Source organism: Podarcis raffonei, chromosome 4, assembly GCF_027172205.1.
Source record: "Podarcis raffonei isolate rPodRaf1 chromosome 4, rPodRaf1.pri, whole genome shotgun sequence".
In the NCBI taxonomy this organism is placed as follows: domain Eukaryota; kingdom Metazoa; phylum Chordata; class Lepidosauria; order Squamata; family Lacertidae; genus Podarcis; species Podarcis raffonei.
Genome location: NC_070605.1, coordinates 1,527,696 through 1,540,289, shown reverse-complemented (window position 1 = coordinate 1,540,289; position 12,594 = coordinate 1,527,696). Strand labels below are relative to the sequence as shown.

At 48.6% G+C, this 12,594-nt stretch overlaps 2 protein-coding genes across 14 annotated transcripts in view; one reads left to right on the top strand and one right to left on the bottom strand.

Moving 5' to 3' along the window:
• Positions 1–12,594, bottom strand: part of LOC128412017 (zinc finger protein 420-like) — a 983,187-nt gene that overhangs the window by 438,205 nt on the left and 532,388 nt on the right. The window lies entirely within an intron of this gene.
• On the top strand, positions 8,529–9,491 carry LOC128412265 (olfactory receptor 52E4-like). Its single transcript, XM_053385175.1, has one exon. The coding sequence runs from the start codon at positions 8,529–8,531 to the stop codon at positions 9,489–9,491; it is 963 nt and encodes a 320-aa protein (XP_053241150.1).

The following is a 12,594-nucleotide window of genomic DNA, read 5'->3' as shown; positions in this document are numbered from 1 at the left end:
TAACTATAAGTTTAGCCTTTTGTTCTGAGTAAATTGCACTTATACCATTTTCAAACCCTTGACCAACACCCATCCCCTGAAGATTTTTCTTCATAAAACTCCAAGAAATATTATCAAAGGCTTTCTCCGCATCAACAAAGATTAAAACTGCTTTAGTATTGATGTTCACTTGCAGCTTCTCCAAAATGTTAATTATATTCCTTGTGTTGTCAGACAAGTGTCTACCTGGGAGAAAGCCAGCTTGGTCCTTATGTATCTCTTCCACTAATACTTTCTTTAATCTTTTAGCCAAAATATCAGCAAATATTTTGTAATCCACATTGAGCAGGGATATGGGGCGGTAGTTCTTAAGTTGTGTCTTTTCAGACTCAGTTTTCGGTATAAGCGTAATATAAGCTTCCTTCCATGACTCTGGCGCTTTCCCCCCCTCCAAAATGTCATTACAAACCTCCTTTAGTGGTTGAATTATCCAATCCTTCAAGGATCTATAATATTTTGAGGTTTAGGCCGTCCGGCCCTGGAGATTTGCCCAACTGCATATTCTGGATGGCACCTTCTATGTCCTGTTCTGTAATTTTATGGTTCAACATTAACTTGTTTTTTTGAGAGATTTTTTGTAGTCCATTTGTTTTTAAGAATTGGTCTATATCAAACTCTTTCTGTGGCCCTTGTGTATATAACTGTTTAAAATACCTCTGGAAGTATTTTCTAATTTCCACTGGATTCTGAATGTTCTTTCCTTCCACTTCCAAATTGGTAATAGTATTAAGCTTTTGTCTTTTTTTTCATTTGCCAGGCTAGCAATTTTCCACATTTATTAGCCGATTCAAATGTCCTTTGTCTCATTTGTTTAATTTTCCATTCTATTTCCTGATTCATCATTTTCATATATTGGACTTGGTATAACTTTATTTCTCTCAGAATCTCTTGTGACTTTGGTTTCGGTCTCAGTTTCTTCTCACCCTCTTTTATTTTCTCCAAAATTTTGTCTTTCTCATTTTGAGTTCTCTTCTTTATTGCATTCTGTTGAATTAGAAACCCCCTCATAACCGCTTTGCTTGCGTCCCAGATTACTCTTTTTTCAGTGGTAGTGTTCATATTTATCTCAAAATAGTCTCTCAGGGTTTTTTGGGCCTTCTTGATAACCTCTTGATCTCTAAACAAGGTGTCATTCATCCTTCTTTGGAGGTCTTTAAGCAGAGGCTTGACAACCATATGTCAGGAGTGCTCTGATGGTGTTTCCTGCTTGGCAGGGGGTTGGACTCGATGGCCCTTGTGGTCTCTTCCAACTCTATGATTCTATGAGGGCACAAGAGCAACTCTCCCTTCCTGTGGCCTCCAGCAGTTGGTCTTCAGAACCATGACTGTCTCTGATTGTGGATGGTCACCCTGGTTAATAGCCACCGATAGCCCTCTCCTCTTCCATGAATTTGTCTAATCCATCTAGGCTGGTGACCATCAGAGGCCAAGACTATGGAGCCCAATGGCGTCCGGCACACTTCTCTGCGCGGCTCTGGTCTTCCCCCAGGGACCTTTGACTCAGCAGCACGTAAACACAGCGGAACAGAAGCAGGAACGTCGTTCGTGTGAGGGCAATAATTCAGGCTGGATGCAGCAGTCTCCTTATCTTTAAAGTCTTTATTCCTTAGCAAAACACAACAGCTATAAATCTCCTGGCGACAGAGCGCACATCTTGCTGCTCTCTCCACGGAGCAAACACACACACTGTCTGAGGCACAGTAAAACACTCCCCTCAGTGTTCTAAACCACGCCTCAAAATGTGAGACGTCACTCAGAACTCTTAACCCTGTGAGTTCTGAGCCTCTCTCCACATTTTGTCCTGAGAAGGCTTCAAGCCTCATTTTCAAAGGGAGATTACTGGGATCCTTGTTCAGGCACAAAGAAGGAAGTGGAGTTGAGCGAGATGACCCTTGAGGTCCCTTTGAAGTCTACAGTTCTGTTCCATGAAATCTTTGCCTCCTTTTTAGGGGGTGCGTGTCCCAATGCCTCTCTCTTCCTCTCGCCCCCTGCACGGTAGGAGCTTCAGAGTTTTGCTTTTGCCTGCAAGAACAGCAGCCTGGTCCGTATCTGCTTGGTCTTGGCCCCCTAAATGATGGGGCTGAGCATGGGGGCACCGACAGGCAGAGGATGGAGAGGGTGATGTCAGGAAAGAGAAAAGCCCAGGGATGCGGAAAACGAGGGTGATGTTGCTGTGGGAATGACAGGTGCCAAGGGCCTTGCGCTGGGCTGCCTTGGGAGGGCACCACGGTCAGCACCACTCTCAGGGCCAGCACCAGAGGGGAGTGAGGATGGCTCCGTACCTGAGTGGGGTGCTGATGGCCACGTGGTGGTCAAAGACCATGGCTAGCAGGACACCCGACTCTGTGGCCATTAAGGTGTGCAGGAAGAACGTCTGGGCCAGGCAGGCCTTCAGGCTGGTCTCCCTGGTGCCGAGGCAGAAGATGCCCAGCAGCTTGGGCACGATGGAGGTGGAGAGGCCCAGGTGGGTCAGGGCCAGGATGGCAAGGAAGAGGAACATAGGCTGGGGAGACCAGCAGGAGGGAGACGTTCCCCAGCAAGGCTGTGAGGTTCACGCAGCCGTAAGGGATGGAGAGTCAGACGTCAAGGGACTTCCGCCCCAGGATCCCGACCAGGAGGAAAGAGGAAGGCAGGTAAAGCTGGTGCTGCACATCTCTGCACAGGGAGGAAAAGCCGGACCTCTCCCAGTGTGGGAAGCAACATCACTGAAGCCGTCAAATACTACGTTTCCTATTTCCCTCACAGAGGATGAAGCCACACCTTTCTCTGTAACTGTAACTAAAAGCTCAAGCCTGCCTTCAGGGCCATACTGTGAACTGAATGTAAGCAAAGCTTATCATCATCAATCTTTATTACAGTCCAGAGACCCAACAAATCGTTACAAAGCAATGCACAATTCAGACAGCCTACCTCCAGGTTAAACAAGCATTTCGTTCAGACTTAAAGATGGGGATCATTGGTTCTTGCAACCACTGATAAAAACTTCACCACTGCTAATGTTCTAGCGTTTGTCCAGTCTTCCAATAGAACCTGACATAGTGAGCCTCTGTTTTTCCTGGGAAAGGCACCAGCAAGGGTAATATCAGTTCAGCCCTGGCTTGCTCGTACTTTGCACTGTGCAGCAAAATATGTTTTATAGAATCAATGTCTTGAGCACACGAGCAAAGTCTGTCCTGGTAGGGAACTCCTCTCAACCTGCCATCCAACACTGCAGAAGGAAAGACGTTTAGTCTGGCTTTGGTGAATAATCTTCAATAATTTGGTACTGTCAGGTTTTTAATGTAAGATGTTAACTTAAAGACATGCCCATATTGTACTCCTACTGCCTACAGACTGTGTGTGATGGAGATCACAAGTCACTGTGTGTATTATCCCATAATCTTTGCTTTAACGTCTTTAGGGCGCCTTCATAACCCAGGTAATACAGTTGGGGGGTGACAGACCAATAGAGGTGGCTTTTCTAGCCATGGTTTTCTGCCATTTGCTGACAAACTCTTCATTGGTCAGGTGTTGGTACAAACCCTTCCCTAGATCAAACACTGAAATCCTGAGCCAATGATTTAGGGCAGCCCACCATGCTTTAGTTGAAATTGGGCATTCACCAGCTTCTAACAGAAGTATGGAGTTGGGGACACAGTTGGGTACCTGCAGCAGAGATCGTAAATTTTGCCTGAAAGCCTTCTAGCTCAGGCAGGTCCTCATTATGCCAGACATTTGCAGCATACAGGAGTTGGGAAACGGATTTTGCATTGAAAACCCTTAAGGCTGCTGGAACATGCTTATCATTACCTTTAAAAGAAGACTGCAGTGTCATGATTATTTTTAAGAGGGAACTAAAGGGGAATTTACCAGGAACAATCCAGTCTGGACAAGCCAGACTAGATTGCTCAATATATATGGTTCTAACGAACCCATCAACTAGTTTCCTGCTATGTAGTAGGGAATGTGCTCTGCTACCAGCTCACTAGCGTGAGTGAGGAAGGATACTATTGAATCAATATATCCTCTCCTACTATCCACAACATTCTCACACCCAGCAGCTACCACAGATGCATCTCCATCAGCAGGGAGGCTGAGTGGACCTCCTTGGTTTGCAAGGCAGCCCCCGCCTCTTTCATCTGGATCCTGCAGTTCTGCTACAGCTTCTGGGGAAGAACAGACAGAAGGATCAAGCCAATGGCCCGGCCAGCCCAGCCGCCTCTTCTCACAGTGGTCGACCAGATGCACCAAGGGGGAAAACAACAAGCAGGACCTGAGCACAAGAGCTGCTCTCCCCTCCTGCCCTTTCTAGCCACTGGTATTTAAAAGCATTGCTGCCGCCAGCTGATGCTATTTAAGGACAAAAGCAGGGGCACCCAACCAATGCACCCGAAGCATTGCAGGGACTCAAAACAAAGCAAGTGTGTGCACGTGCACACACACACACAGCACCCGTTCAAATGCTCAGGAGCCAATGCTTATGACTTTCTTATCAGAATAAGGCAAGGGAACCCTATGAAACACTGAAGATCACCCAAAATAGCAAAAAAATAAAAAAATTATTTCGTTCCAAAGGTCGTAATGATGTTGGAGAGGAGAAGAGGGGAGAAGACCCACGTTGCCCTGTGGGTGGGTCGGGGTCAGCCACAACCCCCCAACCCCCCTCCTGACTTGCAGGCTGGGCAAGATCCCACATGGCAAAGAGCCAGACAGAAGCCCATCACCTTCACAATGCATATTGGGGAAACGCAACGCAGGCTGGGAGTTCACCAGGTGCAGCAAGAATAAGTGGCGCCAACTGATTCAAGATAATACAGGAATGTTTCCATGGAAGGTGAAAGGCGGATGAACAATTGCAGCCTTGAGGGACTCAGATTTCTGCCTGGCACCACACCTCTTTTCTGACATGATTCTGATGTCTCCTATTATGCTTCTTGAACTGCAGTATGGGAAATCATGGGAACATTTGAACTGGATGTAACCTTTTGTTCTGGGTTCTTCTTTGCTTGCTTAGGAGTGGAAAATTACCGGTAGTTGCAACAAATAAATGATCAGGCTTAATAGCCGCTGTTTGGCTTCTTTAACTGGGCTGTGGTCTCTTGCTTGAACCTGACCAATTTTGGACCTGCAGGGCCCAAAAAATTGGGCAACCCCAAGTTTTGATACTTCCTTAGCACTATTGGCCCTCAAGACCCCTCTCCTCCCCCCTGAATTTGTCCAATCCTCTTTCAAAGCCACCCAAGTTGGGGTCCATCCCTGCCTCCTGCAGGAAGGAGTCATGGAGACCTCTAACGGCTGGTGACTTTTGGGATGGTTCTAATAAAAGGTTCTGAGGCTCAACATAAAAAAACCCTGAAGATCATGGCCACTGGTCCCATCACCTCCTGGCAAATAAAAGGGGAAGAAATGGAGGCAGTGAGAGATTTTACTTTCTTGGGCTCCATGATCACTGCAGATGGTGACAGCAGTCACGAAATTAAAAGACGCCTGCTTCTTGGGAGAAAAGCAATGACAAACTTAGACAGCATCTTAAAAAGCAGAGACATCACTTTGCCAACAAAGGTCCGTATAGTAAAAGCTATGGTTTTCCCCGTAGTGATGTATGGAAGTGAGAGCTGGACCATAAAGAAGGCTGATCGCCGAAGAATTGATGCTTTTGAATTATGGTGCTGGAGGAGACTCTTGAGAGTCCCATGGACTGCAAGAAGATCAAACCGATCCATTCTGAAGGAAATCAGCCCTGAGTGCTCACTGGAAGGACAGATTGCAAAGCTGAGGCTCCAAGACTTTGGCCACCTCATGAGAAGAGAAGACTCACTGGAAAAGACCCTGATGTTGGGAAAGATGGAGGGCACAAGGAGAAGGGGACGGCAGAGGATGAGATGGTTGGGCAGTGTTCTTGAAGCTACCAGCATGAGTTTGACAAAACTGTGGGAGGCAGTGGAAGACAGGAGGGCCTGGCGTGCTCTGGTCCAGGGGGCCACAAAGAGGCGGACACGACTAAATGGCTAAACAACAACAACAACAAATAAAAGGTGCTACTCAACTGAGGACTTCAGAATTCTTAAATTACTGGCTACTTCAAAGGCACTTGACTTGGTCTTTGCCCTGGAGAAGGAATCATAGAACCACAGAACTGTGGAGTTGGAAGTGACCCTGAGGGCCATCTAGTCCAACCCCCGGCAGTGCAGGAATCTCAGCTAAAGCAACTCAACTAAAGAATCTCAACTAAAAGAGACATGGACCACCACCATCCTTTTATTTGTACCCCACCCATCAGACAGGGTTGCCTGAGCCACTCTAGGCGGCTTTCTCAACAATTTATAAAACCACAAGACAGTCAAGCATTAAGAACTTCCCTGAACAGGGCTGCCTTCAGATGTATTCTAAAAGTCTGGTAGTTGTTTATTTCCTTGACATCTAAGTGCCTTGATGGGGGAGATATCTCTATTCCTGGGCTCACACTCAGCCTTTGAGCAGAAGAATTGTCCGGGTGTGGGCAGAGCAACTGGAATGAGCCTCTGCAGAGGAGGCACTTTTACACCATCCCTTAGTCAGTCCTTCTGGCTTCCTGCCTCCCCTGGAACAATTTCTGATGAGAAATCCTGAAGGGACTCAGGGATGCCTGACTAGGGCTGTGTGTCTCCCTGCCAAGGCAAGGGGCAGCGTTGGGGAACAGGGAGGCAGGAACCAAGTGCCAGAGGCTTCTGATGGAGGTGGTGAGGAATCTAGTGAACCCTAAATGCACACGCTATTGCTGGATTAAGAGCTGTTCAGCAGTGGAACCCTCCTTTCTTGGAGGTTTTAAAGCAGTGGTTGGGTGGCCATCTGCCATGGGTGTTTCAGTTGAGATTCCTGCATTGCAGGGGGGTCAGACTGGATGACCCCTGCGGGTCCCTTCCAGCTCTACAATCCTATGATTCTATGATGGCTATTTTCAAGTATCTGAAGGGTTCTCTCATAAAAGATGGAGCAACCTTGTTTACTGCTGCTCCAGAGGCATAGACCCCAAAAGGGATGGAGCACCTTCTTCCGTTGCATCCTTGCAGACACCTCTTCCCTCTTCCAGGTGGAAGAAGAGAGGAGGCTAGCCTGAAACTTCAAACAATTCAAATCCAGGCTAGCCTTCCTCTCTTCTTCCACTTGGACTCGCTGGAGTTAGAGGCTGCAGCCCAGGATGGGGACACCGTGCTCCTCCAGATATATTGGAACTTTGACTTCCCTCAGTCCCAAACAGCACAGCTCGTGGTCAGGGATGATGGGAGATGGGTTGCATGGCTAGCCGGAGGGCCCTGTGGTCCTCAAACCCTGGGGGCAGCACTGTGCTGGAGGGACTCAAGGATGAATGCTGTCCATTGTCCCCCGACCCGGTGGCCTTGGAGAGATGCCCCACAGCTGGGCATGCCTTGGCGCAATGGACCTGTTTGGGATGGAAAATGTCTCTGAACAGCCCCTTGAGATGCCCCCTCCCTCGTTCTCCACAGAGACACCATAAAGGCTGCTTCCCGCTCAGCCAGGTGGCCTCAGAGCGATGCTCTGCGCAGGATGCAGCTGCTTGCAAAGCTCCACCAGGAAGCTCAGGAGCAGAAGAAGCTGCCTTAGGCTGAGCCAAACGACACCTTAACCTAGAGGTGGACTGCGGTGGCTTTTCAGGGTCTCAGGCAGAGAGTCTCTCCAGCCCCCGACCTGGAGTTGCTGAGGACCAGACCTGCATGTGAAGCAGATGCTCTCCTGGTGATTGACACACCTCCCTGTGGCTCTGCAGGTGAGGGGGTTCGCTCTCGCCAGAATGGCTCTTCTCTGCCTCCACATGGGGAGGCCGCGATGCATCTGAATGCCAGTTGCTTGTGACGTAAAAAAATTCCTGATTCCTGATACAGACTTTGTTCTAACTGTTCCAATGCTGTGCATTTAACCTTTTTTTTTAGAGAGAGAGAGAATGTACCAATGAACGTTTTGATTCTTGTGTGCCTGCCTTCTGCAGTTCTCATGCCTTCCTCCTGCACGGAATGCCGGCCTGATCTGACCCTAGAAGGACTCAGGGTGTTTTGACAAGCCAGGGAGAAAGATGTAGGAAGGGATGCCAATGGCCCCTCACGGAAGACTGGTTGCCAAGGCAATTGGAGGTTATGTGCAAAAGCTGAGACCCAGACATTTCACACTCCTGCACCTGTAACCCTTTTCATGTATGCAATAATCATTGAATCATAGATCTGTAGAGTTGGATGGGACCCGAGGGGTAATCTAGTCCAACCCCTGCAGTGTTGGCTCTAGCTTCCTCCTCGTCCCTCTTGACTCCTACCCCCTCTCTACAGTCACTCACCTTTCCCATTTGCCTCCAAGCTCCTCTTGACTCCTGAATGTGAGACGGGTCCCTTGGCTGCCATCATAGGTCACCATGGCCATCTTCAGGCCTCTCTACTCGTGTCCAAATGGTTCTACCTGCTAGCCTGTTTCTTCTTTCTTGGCAGGGATGAAGTGACCCACACCTGGCCAGAGGCAGGAGGAGAATGCCACTGTCTAATGCCACCCACTTTCATTCCCCCACGTGCATCTTGCTGGGGGTCCCGGGGCTGGAAGCCCTCCACTCCTGGATCTCCATCCCCTTCTGCCTCGGCTACGTCGTCGCTCTCCTGGGCAATTGTACCATCCTCTTCATCATCAAAACGGAAGCCAGCCTCCACCAGCCCATGTTCTACTTCCTCTCCGTCCTTTCGGCCATTGACCTGGGCCTCTCCACCTCCACTCTGCCCAAGATGCTGGCCATCTTCTGGTTTGGCCTCGGGGAGATGAGCTTCGGCTCCTGCCTCGCCCAGATGTTCTTCATCCACACCTTCACAGGGATGGAGTCTGTCGTGCTGCTAGCCATGGCCTTTGACAGGTACGTGGCCATCTGTGACCCCTTGAGGTACACCACCATCCTGACCAAGCCACGGCTCGCCTGGATGTGCGCTGGCGTGGCTCTGAGACCCTCCATGCTGGTGCTGCCCATTGCCCTGTTGACTCTCCGCCTGCCCTTCTGCAGCGACCACATCATCGTTGCCCACACCTACTGCGAGCACATGGGCATCGCCAAGCTGGCCTGTGCCGACATCCGGGTCAATGTCATCTACGGCCTCTTCGCCATTGCCTTCCTCATGCTAGATTTGGTCCTCATTATTCTGTCCTATGTGCTGATCTTGCAGTCTGTTTTCCGGCTCCCCTCCAAAGAGGCCCGGCTCAAATCCCTGGGCACTTGCGCTTCCCACGTGGCCGTGATTTGTGTCTTCTACACTCCTGCCTTCTTCTCCTTCCTCACCCACCGCTTTGGACGCAACATCCCCCATTATGCACATATCCTCATTGCCAACCTCTACGTCATTTTGCCCCCGGTGCTCAACCCCGTCATTTACGGCATCCGGACCCGGGAGCTGCGCAGGAGGATCCTGCAGTTCTTCTTCTCCAAAAGGGCGCCTTTCTCCAGCGTCTCCTGATTATCCTGCCTTGCAGGGGGTTGAATTAGATGACCCCCAGGGTCCCTCCCCACTCTACGATTCTATTTTGCATTCCTACAATCTGTTGAGTGGGGATTCAGATATATAACATGCTCTACGTAATCCGAGTGTTTTGTAAGGCTGGGAGAGAAACCCCAGAGAGTCGTTGCTGCCAATCAGTGTAGGCCATCCTGAGGTAGATGGATTGACGCTCTGATTCAGAACTCTCTGCAGTTCTTCCCACAGAAGCAGCATGTCACCAGCGTCTTCATGCGAAGCCGTCACTTCCCCAAAGCCTCTTAGGTAAAGGAAGTCTTGACCTGCCGGCCAAAAGACCCCAAGGAGGGAGCCAGGCTCATTTCTCCAGGAAGGGAAGTTCCAAAGAATGTTCGTGTTAAACTGCAGTTGTTGTTCATAAAGCAGGTATACAAGGCTGTATGCAAAGTGGGCCAATGTCATCTTCATGTCTGTTTCATTTTAATTTTGGGGAAGACACATCACTATACAGCGAGATTTAAGAATGCAATAAAGAATGCAGAAAAAAACGGGATAGAATATTTTAGATTTTCCCTCTATATTTGTGTAATTATTTTATAAGCACAAAATAGTAATGCTTTTAATGAAGCAATAAATGGGAAGGGGGGGAACTATCTTTTCAGACTGATTTATTGCAATGCTTTGGCTTTCTGAAACGTGGTTCCCTCTGGACAACAAATACCATTAGCCCACCCCCACCCCCCAATGATGATGGGGCTGATGAGAGTTGGAGCCCAAAGACCTGGAGGGCACCAGGTTGCAGAAGACTGCGATTAGGGCCAGGGGGGGAAATAAACTACTGTCTCTTGGGGTTCATCTGGGGTAGATATGGGGGGTGGGCAGGCAAAGAGAGAAGCTGGTGCAGGGCAAAGCAGGCAGACCCCCTCTTCAGAAAATGGGAACTGGCCCTGGAGAAGACGGGAGGAGGAGCTCAGCTCTGCAGGATTCGCAGGGGGCTCTGCTGACCTTTGGGGGTCTCAGGGTGCAGAAATGGCTCCTCTTTCTTGAAGGGCCCTCAGACCTCCTGAGACACCGGAGAAGATTCCCTTGTTGCCTTTTTGAGTCAACCAGGTTGCATTTCCTCATTTGCAGGAGGGCTGTTGCTAAAGCATGCAATGCACCCTTCACACTTGGTTGTGTGTTAGGAACACAGGCACAAATGATTGTGTGTGTTTGTGTTTTGTATTTGTAAACTACCCCTGTCTCTGAGATTCCAGGGCTCCCAGGCACTGACCAAAGATCCAATTTCCTTGGAATGAAGGTCAGCGTAGAGTGTGGTGTCTTTATGATATCTAGTTTCATTTACTCACAAATTCAACCAGAGTGTAGGATGGAGGGGCTCACAGCATGGACACCCCCAGCAGGTCTGGCTTCTCCATCTGTCGCAGCTTTGGCTCCGGCACAGAGGAAGCCGGTCTCTGGGTCTCCCACAACTGTCTCTGGGTCTTGCTCTCCTAGCTAGACAGCCTCCCCCATTAGCCTGGATTGCCACTCTGGATGGGTGTAAGAGAGCACAGAAGCAGTGCCAAGCCAAGAAGGAAGGGCCTCCCTCTGTCTTGGGCCCAATCCCTTGTCCCAGAGGAACTCCCTGGGCCCTGCAGCCTCCTGGACAGACGTGGAAGGGCAGCAGCAGGAAAGGGGGCAGGAAAAGCCTCTGGCCTCATCCTGACACCCAGGGACACACACCGCATCCTGCTTGAAAGTCATTTGGGGGTGTTGGGGGGGGTGGGAGCTGCTGCTGGAATGGAATACACAAGATGAAACGGTTAAGTCAACTATGATTAAATGGGCTCAGGACATTGGTCATAATATTTTGTTTGCTGACTGGGAAAAGTTGTGGACTACCGGGATGAAATTTACGGCATGTAATGCCTTAAGAGAAAATATTATGAAAATGATTTATAGGTGGTACATAACCCCAGTCAAGCTTGCAAAGATTTACCATTTGCCTGATAATAAATGTTGGAAATGTAAGGAAAAGGAAGGTACATTCTTTCACCTCTGGTGGACATGCCCGAAGATTAAGGCATTCTGGGAAATGATCTATAATGAACTGAAAAAGGTATTTAAATATACCTTTCCCAAGAAACCAGAGGCCTTTCTCTTGGGTATTGTCGGCCAAGGGGTGTTAAAGACGGACATAACTTTCTTTATGTATGCTACAACAGCAGCTAGAATACTCATTGCAAAGTACTGGAAGACACAAGAGTTACCCACTCTGGAAGAATGGCAGATGAAGGTGATTGACTACATGGGCCTGGCAGAAATGACGAGCAGAATCCGAAACCAGGGAAGAGAAGCAGCGGAAGAAGAATGGAAAAAGTTTAAGGACTATCTAAAGAAATATTACAAAATTAATGACAGTTAGAATGATGTTGGACTGGAAAGTAAATGGTTACTATTAGCAATGGTTAAGACAAGGAGAATAAGGAAGATTAGCTTAAATTTAAAGTAAAATAAGGGAAGATTTGCTGAGTAATTGATTAGAATTTGGAATACAGAAATGGGAGGCATGAGGAAGTCGAGAAAGAAAGGTTTAAGAAATTAGGATATGAAATGGTACTTGTTTTTTCTTTTGCTTTGTTTTTGTTTTTGTTTGTTTATGTATTTGTTGTTGTTATGTATTGTTTGTGTGATTATAAAAACTGTTTAATAAAAATATTTTTTTTAAAAAAAAGGGGGGGGTGGGAGCAACCAGAGAAATGAATAGGTGGGGGAATTTTGAGGCAATGGCCAGCAGCAAAGAAATGCTGCTGGCAGCTAGTTTCCCTTCCTCCCCATTGTCACAGAGGGTGTAGCCTTGGTGGTTCTGTGGGATGAAAGAGTGCCTCAGAGCCAGGGGCCAGTCTGGGCCAAAGTGGCCCCCACTGCCCCCACCACAGAGTCCCTGGCTCTCCTGGATCATGAGGGTTGCCAACTTTGGTCTTGGACCAAAGTTGGGGCCAAACAGGCTCTATGCCCCATAAATGGGACAGTCCATGGGGTAAGGAACGGGGGGCAACCCTAAAACCTCTCCTGATGCCATCAGGACACTTACAGTAAGTAGCTGGAGGAGGGTGCCAGGATT

What these genes read in the sequence shown, in the direction of transcription:
- LOC128412265 (XM_053385175.1), top strand. Translation starts at nt 8,529, where the DNA reads ATGCCACTGTCTAATGCCACCCACTTTCATTCCCCCACGTGCATCTTG.